General features: G+C 34.5%; 1 protein-coding gene across 3 annotated transcripts; it reads left to right on the top strand.

Annotated features, from left to right (window-relative positions):
• The first annotated feature begins 242 nt into the window (after nt 1–242).
• LOC142357641 (uncharacterized) lies at nt 243–25519 on the top strand. 3 transcript variants are annotated; one of them, XM_075409192.1, is made up of 4 exons: nt 243–347; nt 7013–7294; nt 14563–14684; nt 25297–25519. In XM_075409192.1, the coding sequence occupies exons 2-4, from the start codon at nt 7096–7098 to the stop codon at nt 25417–25419; spliced, it is 444 nt and encodes a 147-aa protein (XP_075265307.1). In that variant the 5' UTR covers nt 243–347; nt 7013–7095; the 3' UTR covers nt 25420–25519. The 3 variants fall into 3 exon arrangements, with proteins under 3 accessions (XP_075265307.1, XP_075265306.1, XP_075265308.1); XM_075409191.1 differs by lacking the exon at nt 243–347 and adding an exon at nt 3989–4270; XM_075409193.1 differs by lacking the exon at nt 243–347 and adding an exon at nt 5895–6016.
• Nucleotides 25520–26053: the final 534 nt, after the last annotated feature.

Below are 26053 nucleotides of genomic sequence, written 5' to 3' on the forward strand. Positions count from 1 at the left end.
GTTGTGAGGGGTCAAAGGAGATGATTCGTCTTGATCCTAGAAGGAGGAGAAGCAACTTTTTGCACGGACTTCCTGAACGTCCTTTTGCTTGTCCATGCAATTCAGCAGATTCCTCTCCAGAAAACCAGCCAACGTGAAGTCGTGTAAGGACCTTCAACAATTCATGGACCAGTTATGGAGGAAACTGATAAATGACTATTATTTGCCAAGTTTCATTAAACATCAGAAATGGATAAATAGCAACGACAGTTCCCTCAAAGTCTGATGTGGATTCTAAGGCACTCAGTCCGATTTGGCCCCTGGGGAGGGTGCTAGATGTTTCTTGGAGGTTGCTAACAACCAAGCGTGTAAGCTAAAATTGGCTTAAAGCACACTTATTGTCCTTGTTTCCTCGTCTCGCAAATGGTTTTCTTATTCGATTTTATTTCCGTTTTTTCCGTTCAATTTTTAAGGTTCAATTTTTGGTTTAAGCCCAATTGTTTGTTTATATTGTTTTGGAATTATCTATGGTCTCGTCTGAATAGTTTTTACTCTATAATATTCCCGACAAAATGTTTCTCTCGGTTGTTCCCCCCTGCAGTACAATGCCCGTGCGACATGAGGAAATCAAAAACCGTCACGCAAGAAATAGCGTCACGCAAGAAATAGCGATCTGGGAGCGATATAGGAGCTCATCTTATGTCATAGTGGTTTTTTAGAATAAAACAGATTTGATTTGGATCTAGATTTTCCGGTTCAAAGAACCATTGTTTTTTGTTTTTAAATATTGTGGCCAGGTGAAGTGTTTTTTTTCTCGTGACTTTCTGGCAAGACACAATAAATGCGATTGTTGATTATTTTGAAATCATTGTTTTTAGTAAAAATTTTTGAGTTTGGTTCCGAAATCATTTTTTTCTGTAGTTTCTTAAGAGTCTGAGTAATTAAAATTCTCATTGACTGTATTATCGGATTGAACGAAGTTTTTCAATGATTAGCATTGGTTGCTAATGAAAGTTTATTAAAAAAAGGACGCTAATAAAGATTTAAAGATATTTAAGTGAATTTTGAATTATTACAGTTGTTGTCGTTATTTGTGTTATCTTGCCCTTTAATATCTATTATCAAAATCTCCATATGTCATAAATGGGGCAGATCTGAATCCAAACTTCCTTTTCAATTGATAAGGAATCCTAAAAGAGTGGTCGCTGTTTACTTTTGTATGAATTTTAAGAATAGCAGAATTTTGCCTCTATTTGGTTTTTGATTCAATTGGGTATTTTTTGGTCGACTTGTAAATTATTCTCCTTAACAGGAGTCTCTAATTGCTTTAAAATAGGTTGTATCTGTTTAGTTTATCGTTTTTAGAACCAAATTGTTTCGGAATTTGAAACTTACACTGGATTTTCACTGATCTGTATTTATCCAGTATGTAAATTTAAATGATCTGGTAACTACTTTGTCAGAGTACGCTTTTGGTAAGTTCCAAAATCAATCTTCGCATAACTAACTCAAGACTCAGCCTGTAATTTTTAGCTTGTGTGACCTCAAATTTTTGTTCCGAATTCAGATTCATCAGTGAGAGCAGACTTCATTTCTTACTTATGCAATCTCCCGTAACTCTAGTAAATATCAATTTACTCTAATAAAGATTTTCAGAAACTTAAGTGAATTTTGAGTTATGACAGTTTTTGTCGTTATTTATGTTGTCTTGTCCTTTACTATCAGTTTTTTGCTGAAGGTCATTCAAACCTTTTAGAGGCCAAGCAAGCTGATGAACAATGCAGTTGTTACTTGAGAAACTTAACAGTTTAAAATTTGGTTTGCAGACCGTATAAATGTTTAATTTTGTATATCGTTTTTCGTTCTTTTGGAAATTAGTTGTTTGCTTAATTAAATTTTGTTTTACATAATGCAAATTTGCATAAGGATTAATTTAATGTCTTTTGTTCTATCGGTTCTATTTTTCGTTCCTGTGAAACAAAGTAAACTCATCTCACTGGTATTAAGCCACTCTTTTTCAAAAGGCTGTCTTTTTCTAAGTATATATCAAATTTAGGTAATAATATAATCTATTAAATATAAAGTAGGAATTCTTTGTCTACAAAAATGTGATGAGTTTTTCATAATTATGCATAAAGGCTGTTATCCGAACTTGACTGTAGACAACTAATGATTTTGTTGACTTTGACACAACGCTTTTAATAACATTTTGTAATTATTATCCATTTCTTTGATCTTACATTATTTTGCTACAAGGTCCCAAAACAAATAATATTGGCTGAACATGCAATAATGAGGTCTAAAATATTTACATAGTGTTTTACAGTTTATTGCCTTGATTACTTTGTGAAAATGTTTCCTTCAATTATAATTTTGTAATTTTTTCAGTTTTGACTTCAGTTGGTTTTTTCTGTAGATTGGTATGTTACAGTCCGAGTAATGAAACTTTGCCCGCCAAAAAGGTTTTCTTTACTCACGAATGATGACATAGCTGTTTCACGCTCTAATTTTTGTGCTTTTTTTCCGGCTTTTAGTTTATTGAAGTTTTACAGTGCGGTTGGGTTTGTTATATCAAATTTTAGCACCAAAATTTTAAAATGTGGAGTTTGTTTCTTGATTTTTTCTGCTTTGTTTCACATGCGTGTTCATATGAATGGATAAGCAATTTTGTTGAGCAATTTTTTGATAAGTTCCAGGGGCAAATATGACTTACCTCAATTGTGACTTACGTTGTGGTCATATAGCTTGGTTAATCTCTATTTGAATTTGAGCTGATTGTGTGTTCTCAATTTAGATTCAATTTTATGGATTCTGACCTCTGTACTCACAAATTAGTCTAAATTCAAAACTTAAAGTCTTATCGAAACTAATAGAGGCCACCTGTTACATAAAATACATTGCCGTTTGAGATTTAGTCTGAAAAATTATTGATTTTTCTTTATGAATGTCTATTTTTATTTTTTGGTAAAATTAGTTGTTCACTTAAAAAAATTTGAGTTCAAGTCTTTCAATTCGTTTGTTCGAGTGTTCTTTCTAATTTAATGAAGTATTATATTGAGGAAAAATTAACTACCTCTTTTAGGCAGCCTATCTGTGCTTCAGTTGGTAGACAATTGAGACAAGGTTGTGGAGCAGCGTTGTCGGACATTAGCCGGCATCCTTCGGCATTAGCAAGCGTGCCATCGCACATTAGCGAGCATCCTTGTTTTACTAATATTCGTATATTTTTTCATATACGTAAGTAGAATCATATTATTTAAATAAAGGAATAAAGGCAACGGATAAGGGAAACGGCCTTCGTCTTTGTCTGTTTTTAATTATTTGAATTAGTTAACTGATAATTCTGTTTTTTTTGCATTTTTTAAACATTATATTTCTCAAAATTTATTCATTCATTTCTCATGGCCAATTAATAACGGGAATTGGATTTCGATATGAAACTCATTTGACTTCTGCTCTTATCGGTTTATTTTTTGCTTGGGGCAATTTAGTGACGCAAAGTTCAAATTAATCGCGCAAAGATTTCAGAATAGATTATGGCGCGAACGGTGTGCGAAATATTCCCACATAAAAGCTTGTTAATATTATAAAACCCAATTCGTGTCTCAGACTAGAAGAGAACAAAAAAGTTATGGTTGAAATTGTTTATGGCATAGGGTATTAGGATAAGCAGACGTAACAAAAATAATTAAAAGCTGTTTTCTTCAAATGTGGGTAGATTCCTTCCCATAGAATGTATCTGCTATTGGCTCCCGATTTCTGCTATAATCTGATCACAATGTGTTCAACAAGTCAAAACAAAACTTGAGAAAAAGTAGTGGTTGTGTGTGAGTCTAGATTGAGACCTGTCTAAAACAACATCAGGTCTTGGTGGCCGAGAGAGTTGAAAGCAATCTCCACTCTGGTACGACCAAGACATTAAAGCACAAACTGTTCGCCTATCCTCTTACAATTACTCGAGCCACAAAGTTGAAAAGAATTTGACAAACTAACAAGAATTAATTTTAGTAATCTTGTATCTAAAATGATAAATATTACACACATAACAATTATCAATTTTCATACAAATTTGCAATACAGCCGTGATTAATTTTTGCCAAAATGTCAACTTTTTTCTACATTTTGTCATTTTTAACGTTTTTGCAAATTTTATCATTTATCAATGGCAACTATATTATGACGAGTAAAGATTACAAAAATTATTTCCCCACCGAAATCCAATTTTTATCATCGGAAAACCTCTCAAATCAAACAACAACAAGCACCCAAGATGTATTTCAGAGAAATAGAGGTTTGATTTTGAAAAGTGTTCATTGAGAGAATGAGCAGGTTTTGAATTGTCGACTTTTGCAAATAGATAGAACAGGTAACAAGCTGTGGCCAATCTGCAGAAATATTGAATATCTAAACAGATAATTTCAAATTTTCATTCAATTTTTTGTTTTATAAACGGATGTAAGTCATAGCAAAAAACTGGCTTTTTTGAATCGCCATTGATTTTTCTTTCTGAAAACTGATTCCGATCAGAAGGTAAATCAGTGAAATTTTGACCATTAGTAAGTTCTTCCTCTTACAGAAGATTTTAAAAATCCATGGTTTTCAGCTAAATTGCTGTCGAACTAAATTTGACTCGTCTTATTTTGGTAATTTCTGCTTCACCGTTTAGAATGGAAGTGTTTGAAGCTATTGATCTATCCTTTCGAATAGAATACGCCGTTAGCAAAATAAGAGATATTTTCGCTTTGAGGTGAAAATAATTTGTAACTATTTGTTTCCTGAGAAAACTGCTCCCGAAAAATCACTCGCAAAAAATAATATTACACCAAGATTTCACACTATCTGTTTCTTCGCTAAAAACTTCAAATTGATCTCAAATGGTTTGAAATTTTTCTTGTGATAATGAAAGCCCTGTTAATAAAAAAATTGAAGAAGACCGGCAGTAATTGTGAGCCTTACTATTAAATTTTTGATCACATTTTATTTAATTAAGAAAACTTTTTGATTAAAACAAAAAATTTAGGATGTCTATCAAATTTAATATTGTGCAAAAAGAATTAAAGAATGATTTTATAATAGGTGAAAATAAAGCTCAATGACCTAATTTTAAAAAAATTAGTTAAATTCAAAAACGAAAACTTTTTTCACCTTTTGTTTTAAAATGAAACACAGACTTTAGCTCCGTAAAAAATTGACTGAGGAAAATAGTTTAAACCAGATTTCAAAATTCAACAACATGATTAAAACTATAAAAGCAATTATGGTCTCCATTATTAATAAAATTATTTTATCTCCATAAGGGCTGCTTGATTAACCAACAAAAATTTTTGGAGTGTGTTGTTTAAAAAATGGTTGAACAGCATTTTTTCGAGTATAAAATTCATCACTAATTTGAAAACAAAACTAATTCAATGAAAGAGTTGTTGACAAAATCCTAACCGCGCAATAACAAGACTGGAATATTCAAAAATTCAACAAATTAAAAATAATAGAACAAAAATTTTTACCTTCTGAAACTTAAATTTAGAAAATTGAGCTCTAACATCTGCATCTGTATGCCTTTAAAATCCCTTGAATTTTTTCAATTTATCGTTTCTGCTTAATAATTAACATTCTCGACTAAAATATGACTCTTTTTAGTATTTTCTTTTTGTAATCAAAATATTTTTATTTAAAAATTAAATGTATCACTTCCTTGTTATAATATGACTATACAAAAAATTAAACCCTGGTGACGGTCAAAAAGACCTACGTTATCTGTTTGCTCCTCAACGAGATAGAGATAAATGCTTTATCGATGCGAAAATTTGTTATCATCTCATGTCAGTCTTTTCGCGACAAGTCTACAGCAGAGTCCAAGAATAAAGACAAAACAGTCGCAGACAAAAAAGACCCGGCCAATGCGCTCCTTAGATAGATCAATAAGAAAATACATCTTGAATCTTGAAAAATGTTTTGGGGATCTTGAAAGCATGCTATTGCATTTCTCTATTGCATTTTTAAATACAATAGCGCCAAGAAGATGGAAGATGCACAGTCGGTAAGTTGGCCGTCGCATAGCAAAAACCTGTCATTAGTTTTAAAATTATTTTTCTGCCCCCTCTTAAAACTTTTATTAGATGATTTGAATTTGGTTAAATGAGATTAACTTTTGTTGGTCATAGCGTCGAGTCACTATCTTTATTGTTTGGAACTGCTTTGTCTGGGACTGTTTTTTTCTGTTTTTTACGACTCTTTTGTCTGGGATTGTTTTGTGTGGTACTATTTTGCAATTTATGAAAATTTTGCCTAGCCTAGGACTGTTTTTTTGTTCTGGGGCTGCTTTTCCGGGAACGCATCACCATTTATGGCTATTGGCACATTCAATGTTCTTCTATTTTTGATTTTAAAAAGAGATCTTAACATTTCTTTGAATTATAAAACATCGAAAAAACTTCGGTGTTTTCAATCTTCTCTCTACTTTCTAGAAGTTCAGATTAAATTTTTGCAGCATTAAGCAAAAATGTTATTTGCTTTCCCTGAACAAAAGAATTTAATTTTTTTTGCAAACAAAAAAAATGTGCATAAAGATTTTTCTTTGAATCTCAAAAATAGCAGTTTCGATCAAACTGAACATGTAGCCTATAACTTTCTAACAAAGCAGCCTCTTAGAAATTTTCCTATAATTATTTCACACATAACGTTACCAGGGTCATTTTGGCATAGATATCAGAATTAAACGAAATGACGTTAAATTACATCTTAACAGCCTTAAACCCCTATATCGGATTTCCCTTTCATTATATACGAAAGCAAAAATCTCATTTTCCCTTTATATGACATTAACTGCTTAAAGACGGCAAAGATGAAAGCTTAAGCAAAGTCCCATTGGAAACTATCCTTCTCTCCCATGTAATAAAATTCTAAAACGAAAAAACATACTCGCTCCTTAAATATGACTGCCGAGTTGACCCCGTTAACCTCTTCATGTTTTAGTAGTGAGGTACCAAAGCATAAATATTTGGACAGTCTTCTAAGCATCTTGTTTTCATTTCAGCCTTTCAATGCGTAGATATTAGCGAACTGAAACTGAACAACACAATATGTCGAAATATTCTGTCCAATCACAATAGACCACACATGCACAAAGAGCAGGTAGAGGACAAACACAAACACACCCTCAGAGTTATGGCCCCGAATATCTTTGGGCAAAGGGAGGTGTTGGAGGCAGAGAGAGAAATCCACCTGTACAACTTGATGAGCACCTTTGGCTTCTTCGTCAGATTCCCAAACTGCTTCAAAGCAATCAGTTTCATCACCTGTTTCAGTTACTTTCCAGGTGAACTGCTGAATTTCTGACTTTTCCCCTGTCTAACATAGAGATGTTCAAATATGTTCTTTAATTAAATTTTCTTTAAAGTATTCACAAATTTTAAATCAAGCTTGAAGAAAGTTTCCGAAGTTTGTTAGTGGTAATTTTAGTTGATCTATAAATAAAATTTTGACAGAAATGAGATGAATAGACAGAGGAGACGTGTTTGAATATTTTTCGTTCTCACCAATTTGTGGTTTTTTTTTCAGGAGTGTAGTTAACCAAAGTTTAATATTCAGACGGAAAAACTTTATATGAGAAAATTTAAAGAAAAGAGCAGTCAAAGCTGTAAGTACAAAGGTTTGAAATATGATTCCTGGAAGAAAATTGAGGTATTTCTCGATGAATTTTCCCCTTTGCAGGTTTTTCGAGGAAGACACAGGGGCTTCTAGAAAGGATTTTATTTGTACAGAACTTTTTATTCAATTGTAAAGGTAACTATTATTTGCCAAATATATGATAAATTTTGATAATGAGTATGATAATTTGTTCCTTTTGGTTAAAGTTCGATTTTTTTGCAAGATGTCTACCAAGATTCTTCTTAACAAAAAGTGTGCGTATCTGCTCAACCTCAATTTGCGTTCTAAAATCAAATTTGCAAGAAATTTACGCATTAAAGTTTGGAATATAAGTTGCTTTTGAATGAGATACTCATCTTGGGTAAAATATCAGGAGCATACTGTTTCCATAAAAATTCAGAGGACACAGTGTTAATCAAAATTTATAACAAAAAAAGCTTAAGCCCGTTTTTTTTTAGAAAAGACGCTTTGATGAAGTATATACATTTTCAATTTTGTTTTCAGTTTTAATATGGAAACTTAGCTACCATAGAAGGGGCCATATATGGTTCTTCACCAACCTTAGCAAGAACATAAACGGTTTTCGTATGGCCTTTATGGACCATATATGGTCTGTTCTATGGTAAGTAAGGTACCATATATGGTACATTTTATGGTACGTAAGTTTGGTCAATCCGGGTATATATATATATATATATATATATATATATATATATATATATACATATATATATATATATATATATTTAAGTATTTTTCATTCAATTGTGTCGTACAACTCGGGTGTGTGGCTAATGAGGTAACAAATGTACTAGATTTGTAAACCAACAGTTTTCTTCATTTTGATAAATGAAAAAAGTACAGAATATTAACTATTCGACTCTTTCCACTCTGGTTGAAAAGTTATTTATCGCTTAAGCAATCGCTTAAGAAAAAACAAAAATAAATCCATTTCAGATATAAGTGTTATACAAAATTGATGAATGCACACTAAATTCGTGAAAACAGAATCCAAGTATACAGCTCTGTATTGAACTTTATTGTCACTGTAAAGTGTTGTCAAAAGTGTTTTCGTCATGATAACAGATTTTTAAAACCCTGTCAAACAGTTTTTTTCACTGGAACTAAAAATCGAGGTCATTGTTGAGTTTATGCAGAAGAACTACTGCTCACAAAATATTTTATAGAAAGTTTGTAATGTGTCAATCTAAGTTAATTAACAAATATGGTCTATCTTAGAAGAAGTACCTTCACATTCAAGCACACATAGGGCCGGTATAGGTTAGAGACTACAATCAGATGTTCACCACATCCTGTTTTAGTTTTTTTTAAATCACCGGGATTTTTAGTGTTGTCAAATTAACATAAGTTATTACCAATTTTACAAATATCTCAATAAAACTCTTTTTCTGCTCTGTGTTGTCGTAAATGTTTTCTCTATATTGGAGGTCTTACTATGCATTGATATCTCTAATGAAAAATCATGAAAACTGCTATTAAGAAAATCAGCAAACTTCAAAAATCGTATTGAGTATCGTTTTTGTTCTGTTTTTTGACCCCACTTTTCTTTATTACCCACATCTTTGTTATTTATGCAAGTATATGCTTTTGGGGTGACTTTAGGCAGTTTTTCCCGTCCGAAACTTTTAAGTGATACCACTACAGCAACACACAAGAACTCAGGACTGCAAAAAACTAAGAAACGCGATTGGAGAAGTAAAGCCAAGAAAACGAGGAACCCAGTAAAAAGTATTTGACCAAGACGTAACAGAAGCATTCTCTAATCTACCACCACCATGGTATGCATTAAACAACGCACAATTCATCGAAGCTAACGCAACCAAGAAACAAAACAAAGAGGAGCAATGTACCCAAGCCGAAAAATAAATCAAATGAAGAAATAACGTCTTTTAATGTTCTCATCAACTTTGATCATTCAGTTTATGCAAAATCACTAAAACTTGTTGAATATACAAAAAAGCGGTAAGTAAACTTAGGTAAACCATGAGATCAAATTTATGTGAAACTTTTGATAAAAATAATTAATACGGAGTAGATGTTATCTTTTGAACTTCCAACAGTTTTCTTTAAAAATTGAGCCGAACTTATGAAATGAATATACGCACACAAAGGCAAATTAAACAGTACTATAAGAACAACATGAAAGGCAAAAATTAATGCCATATCAATTGAAGACCAATCGAATAGTTCACGTTTGTCAACGCACTAAGACAGTAACTTTTATTGGTACGTGACAATTATACTTGAAGTCGAATTCAGACTATAAATCAAACTCAAACTACTCCAATGTCACTGAATCAGTGTTGCCAAGGATGCGTAATTTATAAAGTCATCTTGAATTTTACGTCATGATCTTTCAGATTTGTTTGCGATGAATTCAGTTGATGCTATAGAAAATTACGGAGAATCTTACTTGGTTAACAATCGTCCTATGACATTAGATCTAAACTGAAAATCTGACTTCATAGCAATATCACATTTCCTTGACCTTCAGAAAAACTGTGAAAGATCTGCAATGGATGCGTCAGATATTGGCTACGCTTCAGTTGAATAGAATTTTAATTTTGGCTTCGTTGAATCCAATTGACAACAGTTCTATATTATTGTTACTGTTACTAATTGGACTTTCATCAATTTCATCAATTCATCAAGTGCTGAAGGTAACAGAAAGAGACTTTTTTTAGTTGTAGCCAACTGATATTGCTACAAAGCGTAAAAGTGGAATTTCATCATTTAATTTGAAGACTTTAATTGATTACAAAACTCAACCAAAATTTTGTTGTTCCGGTTTTGAAATGTTTTGATTTTTTAGGTGAAATCAGTTGGTTTTTTCAGCTATGTCTGACAATTAGGTAATCGGACTACTTGACTGTCAAATACAGCAAACTTTATCTGCGGAATAGTAGTAAACTTCTTTCATAAAAGCTCACTCCGAAAACTTTTTTTGCTGACGGATTGGAAATCGCTGAAACGAACGTGTGGTTGCTAGTTGTCATTATCATAACCAGAGCTCATACGTTAAGTTTATGCTAGAATTTGCTTCTTGTCAATTGAATGTTTTTGCTAGCTTGTCTTTGCTAGTATATTTTTGTTCTAATTGATTACAAAGCAATGGAACAAAAATCATTGCCATAATCAAACATACAGTACAAGGAATTTAACAGCAAAAGCGCAATATTACAGAACGATATGGAAAATTTAAATTGAACACGGCGTTTTAAGGTTAACCTTGTCATAAGTGGGAGCACAGTCGTTAATTTTGATCCCATTGTCGGGAGAGTCGAAGCTAAAGCGCTATCAATAATCATGAAACAGGTTCAGAAAATAGATGAAAGCTGCAGCATCTATTGCAAAAGAAGTTAACCGGTAACGCCAACTCCAAAAGCAGATAGGCAACTGTCGAGAGCAACTGCAATTAAAAAACATAAGAAAAATACAAGGCCATAAAGAAAAAATATTGACACTGCCGCCTCAAAACAATTTATCAACAAATACGCGAGCGCGAGGTTGGTAGTCGCAACGGGTAACTGACCAACAAACCAGGCAAAACTTTTCCTAATTTCAAAAAAATTTGTCGTCATCAAATTGAAAACAATAATTCTCGAAAATCAGATGCATGCTGGCTAGCATTCAACGACGGTAAGCTAAAATGTCGGACCAGAAAAACCCATCAGCTCTGCAAACTAAGGATATTGACTAAACCACAAATATTTTTTTAATATTTGGAAAAAAATATCTGTCGTTCAGATAGATTGGAATCAAACACCATAAATGTTCTGTTCTATGGTGACAAAGTTACCATATATTGTACTTTTAATGGTACGTAAGTTTGCTCAAACCGGGTATATATATATATATATATATATATATATATATGTACATAATTATATATATATATATATATATATATAGATATATGTATACATATAAATATATATATATATATATATATATATATATATATATATATATATATATATATATATATATATATATATATATAGTTAAAAAATTTTCATTCAACTGTGTCGTACAACTTGGGTGTGTGGCTAATGAGGTAAAAAATGTTCTAGATTTGTAAACCAACAGTTTTCTTCAATTTGACAAATGAAAAAAAAATGTGCAAAATTTTAATTATTCGACTCTTTCCACTCTGGTTGAAAAGTTATTTATCGCTTAAACCATAGATGAACCAAAAATAAAACCATTTCAGATATATCTGTTATACAAATTTGATGAAAGCACACTAAATTCTTGAAAACAGAATCAGAGTATACAGCTTTGTTTTGTATTTTTTTGTCACTGTAAAGTGTTGTCAAAAGCGTTTTCTCCATGATAACAGATTTTTAAAACCATGTCAAACAGTGTTTTTCACTGGAATTGAAAATCGAGGCCGTTGTTGAATTTTTGCGAAGAACTACTGCTCACAAAATATTTATAATAAGTTTGTAATGTGTCAATCTAAGATAATTAACGTGGTATATCTTAGAAGAGGTACCTTCACCTTCAAGCACAAATAGAGCCGGTATAGGTTAAAGACTACAATCAGATGTTCACCACATCTTGTTTAAGTTTTTTTAAACAAAAATCAACGGGATTTTTAGTGTTGTCAATTTAACATAAGTTATTACCAATTTTACAAATATTTCAATAGAACTGTTTTTCTGCTCTGTGTTGTCTTAAATGTTTTCTCGATATTGGAGGTCTTACTTTGCATTGATATATCTATTGAAAAATCATGAAAAATGCTATTAAGAATATCAGCAAACTTCAAAAATCGTATTGAGTATCATTTTTGTTCTGTTTTTTGAACCCACATTTCTTTATTCCCCACATCTCTGTTAGTTTTTGGGGGAACTATAGGCACGCTTTTTGGTCCTAAACTTTTAAGTGGTACCACTACAGCAATTCACAAGTACTCAGGACTACAAAAAACTGAGAAACGCGATTGGAGAATTAAATCCAAGAAAATGTGGAACCAAGAATTTGACCAAGACCTAACAGAAGCATTCCCAAACCTACCAACTTCATGGAAAGAAGTGAACAACGCACACTTCATCGAAGCTAACGTAACCAGGAAACAAGACAAAGAGGAACAACGTACCCAAGCCGAAAAAGTAATCAAGTGAAGAAATAGAACAAAGAAATAGAACGTAACCAGGAAACAAGACAAAGAGGAACAACGTACCCAAGCCGAAAAAGTAATCAAGTGAAGAAATAGAACAAAGATTTACACAGGCGGATCAACGAAAGACGGGAACACTAGTGGTGGAGCAAGGATTGTCTTCCGAAGAACAAAGAAACACAAACGAAGCTCTCATTCCCTGCTGGCCTCTGGAGATCATCATTCGAAGCAGAAACGCAAGCAATGGACAAAACAATAGAAGTACAAATGGAAGAAAACCAAGTGGACATCATCACAGACTCGAAATCGCTCCTTCAAGGAATGCAGACACTGAAACTAAGTAATGCTCCGAAGAACCAAGGAGAAAGAAGAAGTCTAAGAAATCTTCATGACAACCCCTGCAAGAACATCACACTTTTTTTGTGCCCTTGTCACTGCGGAGTAGAAGGGAACGAAGAGACCGACGATGCTGCTAACAAAGGAAGTATTATGGAACAAAATGCTAAACATACATTTGAAGCAGCAAAAGTGTCAATCAGAAAACACTTCCGCCCTCCCATTGTTCAACATCCGCTAGCTAGAGAGATATACGATTCGAAAGGAGAAATCAGCAGGAATTACGACAACATGCTGTCAAGGAAAAATTACACATGCATCAGCGGATAAGGAGTGGGCATCACCCCGAGCCGCTGTACTGGCAGCACAAAATAGGGACTATGGAAGAAGATAGCTGCCGCCTTTGCGGAATTGCCCCCAAAACTACCCGGCACATCTATGTGGAATGCCCCGCCATGATGATAGAGAGAGATAGAGGATAGACACTCCAGGTTCTCATAAAAGGCCTAGAAAAAGCCCTCAATTTCTGGAATACATAGCCAACAAGGGTAGCCCGCTACTGATGGCGGTGGGTTACAAACAAACAAACAGCATAACACACAGGCTATGGTCAACGAGGAGCTATGTTTATGTGGGAGCACATCCTCACTTAGACTGATCGAACAATCGCTCATTGGCATACTAGGCACACTCCTTACCTCTTGACTATCACGCCAAATTACACAGATAAAATCTTAATTCTCATGGCATGCTTATGTTGGCTATCACTTTTCACCAAGGATTCCGAACGACAATAGTCTGAATTTAGAGTGCGCTCTAAATTTTTCGACCGGCTTCTGGGGCAATTAGTTTCAAATTATCCGACTTAATTATAACGAGGGTTTTTGCATTGACACTTCTTACCTTTTGCCAGTTGTATTCTAAACTAACAAACAACACAAACGCGTTCAAAGTTCCAGTCCTCTTTCCAGTCCTCCTATTATAACAACGGAAAGAGGACTGGAACTTTGAACGAGTTTGTGTTGTTTGCTAGTTTAGAATACAACTGGCAAAAGGTAAGAAGAGAAAATAAATATTTAAAATACATATAAAGTTTTTAAAATCGAGTGTTTTCCTGATCAGGGAACAAGGATGGGAGAAAATTTAATGGGCAAAATAGATCGGAGTGCCGAGGTCAAACAAATACTTGGCATAAAATACCCCCGTATTTGGGTCAAATGGCAGTTCCTTGTTTGTCCACCCGTGGTAGAACATGAAAGTGGTTATTTTCACGTCCTTTTGTTGGTATGAAAACCTTGCTATGCATAGTCCCATCCCACCTAAATGGACCATTGTCAATGCAAAAACCCTCGTTATTTTATTCACAGATTTTTGAAAAGAAGGTAGTTTGTGTTTGGGAGAAAGAAAACAATCAAGGAAAACAAGGAAAAGTTAACCGGTCTTGTATGTTGCAGTATGTGCTGATGATGTAGACAGACCTGGGAAGTGGAGGGTGCTGCCATGTCGTAAAACATGCAAGTATGTCCTCCAGAAGTGTCCAGAAGCACAATATCTCTCCACAACTGCACCCACAAAGGTTCTTTTTTTCACTTATGTGATGTTTGTAGCCCCGATAATGTTTGCCAGTTTATGTGATGTTTGTTTCTGATGATGAAATTGTGGATAACGGTTGTTTTCGGCTACTACAAAGAATTCAAAAATTTTACTTTCTGGAAATTTTCATTGTTAAAACTGACCCTTCCAAAGAAAAGAAATATTTTGAAAGTAACTGGTGCCATTCTAGAAACAACTTTGACCACCTGTTCTCGTTCTTCATAGCTCATTGTTGCGTTATAGATAAAATGCCAAAAATAAAGATCGAGTACAGAATTCTTTGAAATACTATTTTTAAACTAGTATAACTAGTTTGGCTAGTTTAACTAGTTATCAAAATATTCAAATATCAATAAAAAATAAAAATTTGAAAACTGCAATTTTCGTAAGATGTCCCTCAAACTAGGTGCTGGTAACCTTTGAGTTTCTGTTTTTTTTCCTTATGAAATAATGGTAGAAAAAATTGTTTTGTATTTTCTGTCATGATACTGAAATTAACTGACAAAATTTCTTGTGGTGAAGTGCTTCTTATATGAAGTGATTCAATTCTCTTGTTGTTAGGTCACGCTTTTGCTCGCTCAAAATGTACTTTGCAATTTTGTAAGAAACTGATTCTCGTCTTTTTTCTTGAAATTTCTTTTCAGAGAAAACTAATGATGTGAGGAACAGACGTTTCTCAATGTTCACATCAACTTTGTTCATTCAGTTTATGCAAAACAACTAAAAGTTGTCGAATATACAAAAAAGTTGTCAGTAAACTTAGGTAAACAGTGTGATCAAAATTATGTGAAACTTATAATAGAAATAATTAATACGCAGTAGATTTTAACTTAATCAAGAGAATTTTTGAACTTCAAACAGTTTTCTTTAAAAATGACCCGAACTTATGAAATGAATATACGCACACAACGGCAAATTAAACAGTACTATAAGAATAACACGACAAGCAAAAACTAATGCCATATCAATTGAAGACCAATCGACTAGTTCAAATTTGTCAAAGTAATATTACAGTAACTTTTATTGGTACGTGACAATTATATTTGAAGTCCAATTCATACTATAGCTCAATTTCGAACTACTACAATGTCACCAAATCAGTGTTGCCACGGATAAGTAATTTATAAAATCATCTTGAAATTTACATCAAGATCTTTCAGATTTGTTTGCGATGAATTCAGTTGATGCTATAGAAACCTAGAGAGAATCTTACTCGGTTAAAAATCGTCCTATGACATTAAATCTAAACTGAAAAATTGACTTCATGGCAATATCACATTCTGTTGACCTTCAGAGAAGTTTGAAAGATCTGCAATGAAAGTGTCAGATTTTGGCTACGCTTCAGCTGAATAGAGTTTTTTTGGCTTTGGTAAATCCAATGGACAACAGTTCTAAATTATTGTTACTGTTACTAATTGCACTTTCATCAATTTCCTCAATTTATCAAGTGCTGAAGGTAACAGAAAGAGACTTTGTTTAGTTGTAGCCAACTGATAGTGCTACAAAGCTCATTAGTGGAATTTCCTCATTTAATTTAATGGCATTAATTGATTAGAAAACTCAACCAAAATTTTGTTGTTCCAGTTTTGAAATGTTTTGATTTTGTGGGTGAAATCAGTTGGTTGTTTCAGCAATGTCTAACAATTAGTTAATCGGACTACTTTACTGTCAAATACAGCAAAGTTTATCTGCGGAATAGTAGTAAACTTCTTTCATAAAAGCTCACTCCGAAAACTTTTTTTGCTGACGGATTGGAAATCGCTGAAACGAACGTGTGGTTGCTAATTGTCATTATCATAACCAGAGCTCATACGTTAAGTTTATGCTAGAATTTGCTTCTTGTCAATTGAATGTTTTTGCTAGCTTGTTTTTGCTAGTATATTTTTGTTCTAATTGATTACAAAGCAATGGAACAAAAATCATTGCCATAATCAAACATACAGTACAAGGAATTTAACAGCAAACGCTCAATGTTACAGAACGATATGAAAAATTTAAATTGAACACGGCGTTTTAAGGTTAACCTTGTCATAAGTGGGAGCACAGTCGTTAATTTTGATCCCATTGTCGGGAGAGTCGAAGCTAAAGCGCTATCAATAATCATGAAACAGGTTCAGAAAATAGATGAAAGCTGCAGCATCTATTGCAAAAGAAGTTAACCGGTAACGCCAACTCCAAAAGCAGATAGGCAACTGTCGAGAGCAACTGCAATTAAAAAACATAAGAAAAATACAAGGCCATAAAGAAAAAATATTGACACTGCCGCCTCAAAACAATTTATCAACAAATACGCGAGCGCGAGGTTGGTAGTCGCAACGGGTAACTGACCAACAAACCAGGCAAAACTTTTCCTAATTTCGAAAAATTTTGTCGTCATCAAATCGAAAACAAATATTCTCGAAAATCAGACGCGTGCTGGCTCATACTCAACGACGGTAGGCTAATATGTCAGACTAGAAAAGCTCATCAGCTTTGCAAACTAACGATGATGACTCCAAATATGACCAAAAATGATGACCACAAATATTTGTTAAAATTTAGAAGAAAATATCTGTCCTTCCGATAGATTGGAATCAAACACCAATGTAAAGAAGCAAGAATTTTTTCAAAAAAACAAGAAAAATTGAGAAGCCTGCCACCCTCGAGAGCGAATTTTGCATACAATTTTTGATGAAAGAAAGTAGAGTTCGAGTTGAGACGAAAAAGCTGGATATGGAGCTGCATTGATCCACCGAGCAAAATACACTCTAATTCCAGTACAAAAAATGATGTTCTGAAGGCCAAGAGGTTTAGATGATTATGCCACCACTCCTAGCATTAAAAGCAGATTCCTAATTAATTGAAAGGGCGCAAAAACTGAAAATCATCTTGTTTTGGCCGATATGATATATCTGAAAAGCAACTGAATTTGACACTTCTAGAAGTCCGCCTGATACTATCCGGTTTGTCTTGAACCCGCTAGAAAAGACAAAACTAATTGTAGCAGTCAACAATCCAAGATGAAGCTTAGATATTTCAACGGGCACCTTGTATAAAAGACAGATTAGTTGAGAATATAAGCTACCAGGGTAAGAGCCACTTCAAATTGTTGCTGAATGGCGGACCAAAGAAGCTATATCATTTTTGTAAAACACTATATTAATTGGATATTTTGACACCCAATTCAAAGCATTATTAGAATAAAAAAATTGACTACTCACACCTAATCATTGTTGCGTAATTTGAAACACTGCGAAAACAACAACTGACAAAATCACAATTCTGGAGCAAAAACTAATTCTTACTACTCGATAGCCATGATATTTCTCGTGAGTTTTAGGCAGAAGTTTAATTTCGACAATTATTTGCACTCAATTGCAACACTGTAACTTGCCATAAAAAAGTTGTCTCCAGACTTTCAAGAGATATGATTATTCTATGTACACAACTGGCAATTGAGGATAGAATCGTTCTAACACTCTCGAGACGATAGATAGCAAAAAAGACGTACGTGCAATAAAGGATTATAGCTTTCACAGGACATCAAAAAGAAGAAGATCGTTAAAAATGTGACAGATCAAACGCAACAACAATTGAATAAATGCCAAACGATCACTCTCCTTTTTTTAATGGTACTCAAAAAATGCGATTCTTCTTTATTCAAGATTATGAGCGTTTATAATTCGTAGACAGCAGTCAAGAAACATTTTTTTCGCCAAGACAGAACACAGATGGTTTCAAACACTAAATCAATTAGACGAGGGCAAAAACGAAGTTACAAGCATTCTACAGATATTGCCCATTTGATTGAGAAGATTGGCAACAATTGCAGCGAATGTTTTCCGCAAAAGATGATCAACAGTTTCCTTCGTCGATCAAGATCTAGGCGGGACATGCAACATAGTTGTCATACGCGGAACGAAAATCTGGAATCAGAAAACCTTTCAAAAAAGAGAATGAATTTGAAATTATATTCAAATAGAGCCTATGTTCACGCGTCAGTGTCATTGAGAAACAAAAGCTACGACTAAAACTTCTACAACAAACAGAACAAGCAATACTGCCAACACATGGTCAGGATGATTTTGAGCCACAACACCTCTTGGATTACATAGGAAGGAAGTCATTTTTTTTGCCATCCTGACAGAGCTAGGATGTGTAGTCAACGGAGTAAAACCAGACGAAACAAGAGAAAAACATTTGTCAATATTTTAGAGAGGATAATTGACTGATTTAAAATGTCCGAACATGGGACATAGAAATCTAAACCTAAAAAATTGACGTTGCCAGTCAGTCAAAGAAAGAACCGCAGGCACAAGTAATGATAGTGAGTACAATAAAGTTTAAACTTGAGAGTTTCCTAATTGGAGAGAACGAAAGCCATACCAGCAAAAAAGGAAGGGATTAAGGGAGACGATGAACGGATCTGGTATGTAAGGCCCTGTGGCACTATGTTGCTCTTTGTCTCACCGTCCAGTGCTAAACCCAAGCAAATGGGTTACCGTGTGCAGAAAAAAAAGAACTAAATAGCTGAAAATCCGTTCAATGAGTGAAGAATTTTGCGACTAATATCTTTTGTATATGACCCCAGACTCAATTGGCTTCTTTTTTTCCGTTCAATTTTCAAATGAGATGACTCCTGAAAGGCATTCGAACTAAGTATGGGCAACAGTGGGACATCGAAGTAGAGCTTTGTTAAAAACTAGACCTCTTGAGTTGAAAATAATAACTTCCAATTGCATCTGAAACAACCGTTCATAGAAAATACTTCAGCACAATTAAAGATAAAGTTGAACACCATAAAATTGATGACATATCTGAGGACTTGGTTTGTGCAGTGGGCTGTCTCTCGTCTCAGACAAAAAAATACAAAGACGAAATAGCTCATGTAATTCAAATATGCGGACTGGCACCTATGAAAAACCATTTGGTTGCGTGGTAATGCAAGCAACACTTATGTTGGTCAAAATGAAAGAAAACCAAGTCAAGGAAGAACCTAAATATGCAATTCAAAGTTGTAGCTTTCAGTCAGACTCAACAATAGTATTGCATTGAGTAGTTACTCAGAAGTAGTTTCTGAGTTTTAGCTCAGAAAGTAGATGCACCATTTTTTGCAGTAGAAACCTGTAAGCGGCATCAGGAACGCATCAAATTATGTCACCAAAGAAAAGAAATTTGATGACCTGATTTAAAAGCATATGCGTAATTTTCTGACTTGGTTGTCGCAACCAGAAAGCTTGGCCAGAGCATGTGAGCCATTTTTGCCTCAGATGACTGAGATAAACCATCAAAAACCTTTATAAAACAAGCTGTAGAAAACATAGATTTTAAAAGTCGAGGGGATTGAGAAAATTCAATTTTGCAATCATTACAATCGCCAACAAAAACCGAGCTTTTAGCAAAAGACACAAAAATAACAACGATAGCAAGCGTTGAAGTGAAAATGTTTATGAAGATGATAAATCTCAAAAAACTGCGATTGAAAGGAAAAACCTAGTAAAATGATCATTGACAACGAGTCAAATTTCCTAAGAGCTAAAAAAGGTTTTTCGGAGAACGTTGTGGCAATAAGAACACAAGAAGGACGGAAGAATATCGAATTCAAGAAGAGATCAAACAGAAATTCATTACACCAAGCGGAATGAATATCGTATGACTTTGAGAGCCTTCATAAGACCGCAAAAAAGGCAGCTAATGTGGTTTTGGAGAGCGTATCAGTCACGCGGGACGTTCTCGCAGTAAAAGTCTGTGTTCTGTAGCAAAGTTTTATTTCAATTTCGTCGACTCCAGGCAGTTCACATGTTAACCAATGAAAAATTTTGACAAAATTTTGTGACAAAATTTTTTTTCCGTTTAAATTTCAGATGAGATGACCTCTGAAAGGCAATCGAACTAAGTATGGGCAACATTGTGACATTGAAGTAGAGTTTTGTTGAAAACTAGACCTCTTGAGTTGAAAATAGGAACGTCCAATTGCATCTTAAACAAACGTTGATAGAAGATACTTCAGCACAATGAAAGATAATGTTGAATTCCACATAGTTGATGACAAATCTGAGGACTTGGTGAGTGCAATGGCCTATCTATCGTCTTAAACAAAAAAGTACGCAGCTGAAATAGCACATTAATTTTAAATATGCGGAATGGCGCACGAAACACCATTTGATCCCGTGGTATTGCAAGCAACTCTCATGTTGATCAAAAGGAAAGAAAGTAAAGTCAAGGAACATAAATTGGCAAATCATAGTTGTAGTTTTCAGTCAGGCTCAACAACTATTGCATTGGCTACAGTAGTAGCTCAGAAGGTAGATAAATATTTTTGCAGTAGAAACATGTAAGCGTCGTCACGTTCGCATCAGAATGTGTCACCAGAGAAATTAATTTCAATAAACTGATTTAAAAGACTATGCGGACCCTTTTGCCTTTGTTGTCGCAACCAGAAGCCTAACGGTTAGAAAATGTAAGTCAGATTCTGCCTCCGATGACTAAAATATACCATCAAAAAGTTTTATAAAACTAGATGAAGAAAAAAACTTTTAAGAAATCGAGGGGGATAGAGAAAATTCAATATTGCAGTTAATATAAAGGCCTAGATAAACCGAGCATTGAACAAAGACACAACGATAACAACGATAGCAAGCGTTAAAGTGGAAAGGTATATGGAATCATTAAAAACTGCAATGGAAATCCCGATAGGCAACATGATCATACAATTTTCTCCATTTCAAAATCATGAAGTTTTTAGGACAAAAGGCGGGATAAGATACAGTCTGCTGGCCTCCAATGCAAATTCCAATTTTTTACATGGAAACATCAAGTTAAAATAGCGCTCGAAAGTGAGCGAAACAACAATGCACTTGAAGGCACTGAGCATGTAAGAAACTTTGTTCAATTTAAGAAATGAACTTTAGACATTCAAAATTCGGTACGATAAAAAGATGTACTATCTTCCGAAAAGCGGAACGCCAACCACAACGGCCGATGTGTCTAAAGAATAAGCCCTAACTGCGATTATATATGCTGGAGTGCTTTCCATTGGAACTTAATCGCGAAGAATGTGTGAAGGAAGGAAAAATCTGGACGTTCTTTGTTCATATGTCTATTTGTGAGAACTGTGCATATAAATGTAATGCCTAAATTGAATACCGTTATTTGTCTCATTGTAAAAATACCGTTTTTTTGCACAAAGAGACAAATAAAAAAAATGATCATTGACAAGAGGTCAAGGTTCTTTCGACCTAAAATAGAGTTTGAGGAGAATGTTGCGGCAACAGGAACAAAGGAAGAATGGAAGAACATCCAACTCAAGAATCGAACAAACAGAAGTTCATTACACCAAGCGGAATGCAAATCTGATGAGTTTGAGAACCATCGTAGAATGTTGCAAAAACGCAGCTAATGTGGTTTTGGAGAGCGTATCAGTCCCACGGGACGTTCTCGCAGAAAAAATCTCTGTTAATTACTGAAAACCTTTGACTTTGACTCACTTTATACGTCGTTAGAAGAATAATTGCTTGCCCCTTCCACCATTCGCAGTAGAGTTTGTCGATCATAGGAAGCTCTTTCGGCAAACTCGAGCTTATGCAAGCCTAGACCTCTTTCGATTAATAAAAAGTATTTGCCATTTTTCAGTAATTGAGCAATATGGCAATCTATAACAAACAAATAATTGATCGAAGGAAAGTTGTTTATCTGAACAAAGCGTTCGATCAGCGATGATATCATAAAATGAGTTGACTTACGGAGACCATCAAAGGGTCTGACGGTGTATTTCGACAGGACAACAAAATTTAACAAATACCAGGAAAATTATTGATTGTACAGTCAAACTACCTCTAATTGGTTGAAGAGTTAGTTTACTTTGTTATTCTCAAACTCCTTCATGAGCCACAAAAGTTCTTTTAAAGAGAAACTTTGCACGAATTGAAAAAAAATTTTTTACTGACCACAGCGTAGCCCAATCCAATTTCAACATTGACCTTATCGATGCCAATTGACGCACAACCAAAATTTGATTTTTCGCTTTTGAAAATTTTTTGAATTCCTCAACCAATCCAATTTGTTAAGTCAGCAAAGCTGAAAGATTTGGAATGCTTGAGTATCAAGTATTTCAAAGGTAATCTGCGTTATAGCGGTTAGTACATTCGATGGAACTGGTCGGTGTAAATTTTCAAGGTAATAAGAAACAGCCGTTTGAATAATTGTATGCTACAAACTGCTTTTTGTCAATTGAAAGTTTTTGCTATTATTATTAGGTCTCTAATTTTTGTCTTCCTTTAGATATAACAACTGGAAATGGGAGCGTAAATTATAATTAAATTAGCAAAAGTATTCGAACAAAGAAACAAGACAACAAATATAACAAGACGACAAATATAAGAAATACTATCCCAATATTGCTGAACAGACAAATTGTCACCCAGATACAATTGGTTGAGACCAGTTTTTTTCTTGTTTGTTTCTTCATGTTTGCGTTTTTTGGCCACCGGTTTTTCGCCATGAGATAGCCGACGGAGATTAAGCCGAGCTTTGCACTCTTGATTGGCAAGTTTTTATAAAATCATCCAAAAAACTTGAGTTTTCGTGCTGAAAGTCTGCATTCCACTTTGAGTTCCAACCTTTGCAGTTATTTGTAGTCCAACCTTTGCAATAATTTGTAATTTGATGAGTTGGTGGCCGATCAAAAACACAAAACATTTCCATTGAAATGTTTACCTTCGACAAAAAATCGTACACATAATCAAAAAAGGTGAGAGCTGAGGATATTTTTGAAAAATATCCGCAATTGTTGCTTTGTAGAAATGAAAGGAGGCAACCATCTCGTGTTCGGGTAAAACTGGCAGAGCAAAAAAGTTTTTCGAGATATTTTGAAAATTTTTTTCTTTTGCATAGGCTTGTGAAAAACCGAGCTCCTGCAAATTTCAAAAATGCACTGTGTAAAGTGAAACCAGCATCCGAAGTGAACCGAAACAGGGAGAGTTGTTTCCAAAGCACTTATAATTCCAGTTTCGTAAGTCAGTCAGCAATGCTTCCGGAACAAAATTTACCAAAAACTCTTCCAAATATATTTGGACCAGAAATTTGAAAAAAAATTCGTAAGTTTCTTGTGACTTTGAACCCAAAAGCGCCCATACTACAGGAATTTTCCATTCATCGTTGCTCCCAGCTGTTCCAAAAATTGTAAAAATTTGAGAAAATGGTGCTGGTGCGGTTTGGAATGTTCCATCTGAAAGAACATTTTTCGATCTAACAAAAAATTCCAATCATTGTTTTGACGCAAAAACTAAAATTCAATCCTCTTGATGAAGCAAAAAATTTTGAGTGTTTTTCGTTAACCTCCGAGTTTCGGGTATCGAAATTTCTTGCAAATTCTTTGGAGGTGGAGGCATGTGTTGTGATCGTTTGTAATTCAATCCAAGTCGAATCTTGTCGTACTGGGGTAGTAAACATTTTTGATCCATATCCTGTAGCTTTTTGCTGTAAGATTGGCGAAGTGGTATAGCCGGATTGTGGAAAACTGATTCCAAAACTTTACGTCTAAATTTTTCTTCCTCAATTTTTTCTTCTTGGGAGTCATGATTATATGGAGTCGGCCGGTTTTGTATGGCTGTTAGGTTCTCATTCCTAGAAAGTTGTGATGTGCAGGTGGTAACTACGCATTTTAAAGTAGACAGAATGGGGGGTAGTTTTGTTTTTCTTAAACAAGAAGTTTTCAACAATTAATTTTTTTCCGCCCCTGAGCTTAGATCTTGTGAAGCTGAAGCTCATTTTTCAGTTCAATGTGGACTAGAAACAGCAAACTATTTGAGTGAGAAAGTGGCGTTCTTGTAAGATTGCGCGTCCTAGTTTTGTTTACTCTCTCATCAATTAATTCTTCTAATGGGCCTAGTTTTGACTTTTTCGGCTAATATTCACGTCGGCTAAAATTCTGGACACCATTACAAGCGTACCAAATCTTGAAAAGGATGCTATGCGATAAAAAATTTTGAGCAATAGGCAAATTGCAGACTATATTAGCTCTTTATTATGACTACGGTGTCCGGAATATTAGCCGACGTGAAAATTAGCCGAAAAATTCAAAAGAAGGAAAAATAGAAGAACTAATGCATGAGATAAATGCTGTAAGCAAATATACGTGGGACGCGTAATTATCTAACTCGCTTACACATGAAATTAACGCATTTGGCCAGGCCTGGCGGGCCGCGGCCATGCCTCAGCGGCCTATGGGACTTGATTTGAATCTATCACAACCAAACAAAATATCACGACCGAACTTGTTATTCTCACAATAACAATTGCGCGTTCTCAAATCTGATTGGTTAATATCTCCTTTTCGGCTAATATTCCATTCGGCTAATTTTCCTTTCGGCTAATATTCACCGCACCTATTACTTTATTAGGAAAAAAATAGTTCTAGGCGATTACTTTTACAATTAATTTGGCCAGCTAAAGTCAAACCGTGCGCATTTCGTGCATGCTTTCACCAAAAACTTCCTTTCATGAGTATGCAAAAATTACCAATAACTATTTTGGCAAACAATTTCTAATGATTGCTCGAGCACCAAAACTTTAGGTTTACAAGCTTCCCATTTCTCTTTAGTCCGTTTTGTATTAAGGATTCTTCAATTCCCTTCTACCCTCGGTCAGATTTGTTGGACTGTGCCAAACTACCCATTCACCAGCCCTGCTTGACACACACCCTCATGGACATACTTCTGGAGAGCATGGATGACCTTTGAACTATTAAGCAGAAAATTAGTCTCAAAATATGTGAAAATTTTACCTAAAAGTGGAAAAAGATTAATTCTGGATCTATTCTGCCCCCCCCCCCCCCTGCACTCTTACGTTCACATGCAAACTTTTTCATAGAGACATGCTATACAGCGAGCACAAATTGTCGTAATCAAAAATATCACCTGTCGGGGAGGGAAGGGGTGCACAGTTGAAGTTAACCGAACCGTTGTGTTACGAGCGCTTAAAATATATAAGGCTGGCGCTGATAATTTGCATCTGTCACCGAAAAACGCTGGTAACTAATAAATTTTTGTTATGCGCAGATGTTTATTACAGGTGTTTCTCACCCCACTCACTTTACTTCCGACACTTTCTTCAATCGCCCGGAAGCAAGTTTGTAATGAAACCAGATAAAACCCAAAAAAGTTGGAAATTTAATGTTAATGCTGAAAGCAAATGAATCCGCCCTTTGTTTTATGTTTACACGAAATAGCATAACTTCATTAATTAAATTGAACCCCCGATCGCTTGGGTTAGCAACGATTTGAGCGCCAGTTTTATATGAACAACAAGGGGGCTACTATTTGAATTAAAGAAAGTTTAATTTAATTTAAATGACCTGCTATCTTTGACCTGATA

Source organism: Convolutriloba macropyga, unplaced genomic scaffold (genome assembly GCF_964194025.1).
Source record: "Convolutriloba macropyga unplaced genomic scaffold, txConMacr16.3 SCAFFOLD_2063, whole genome shotgun sequence".
Taxonomy (NCBI): domain Eukaryota; kingdom Metazoa; phylum Xenacoelomorpha; order Acoela; family Convolutidae; genus Convolutriloba; species Convolutriloba macropyga.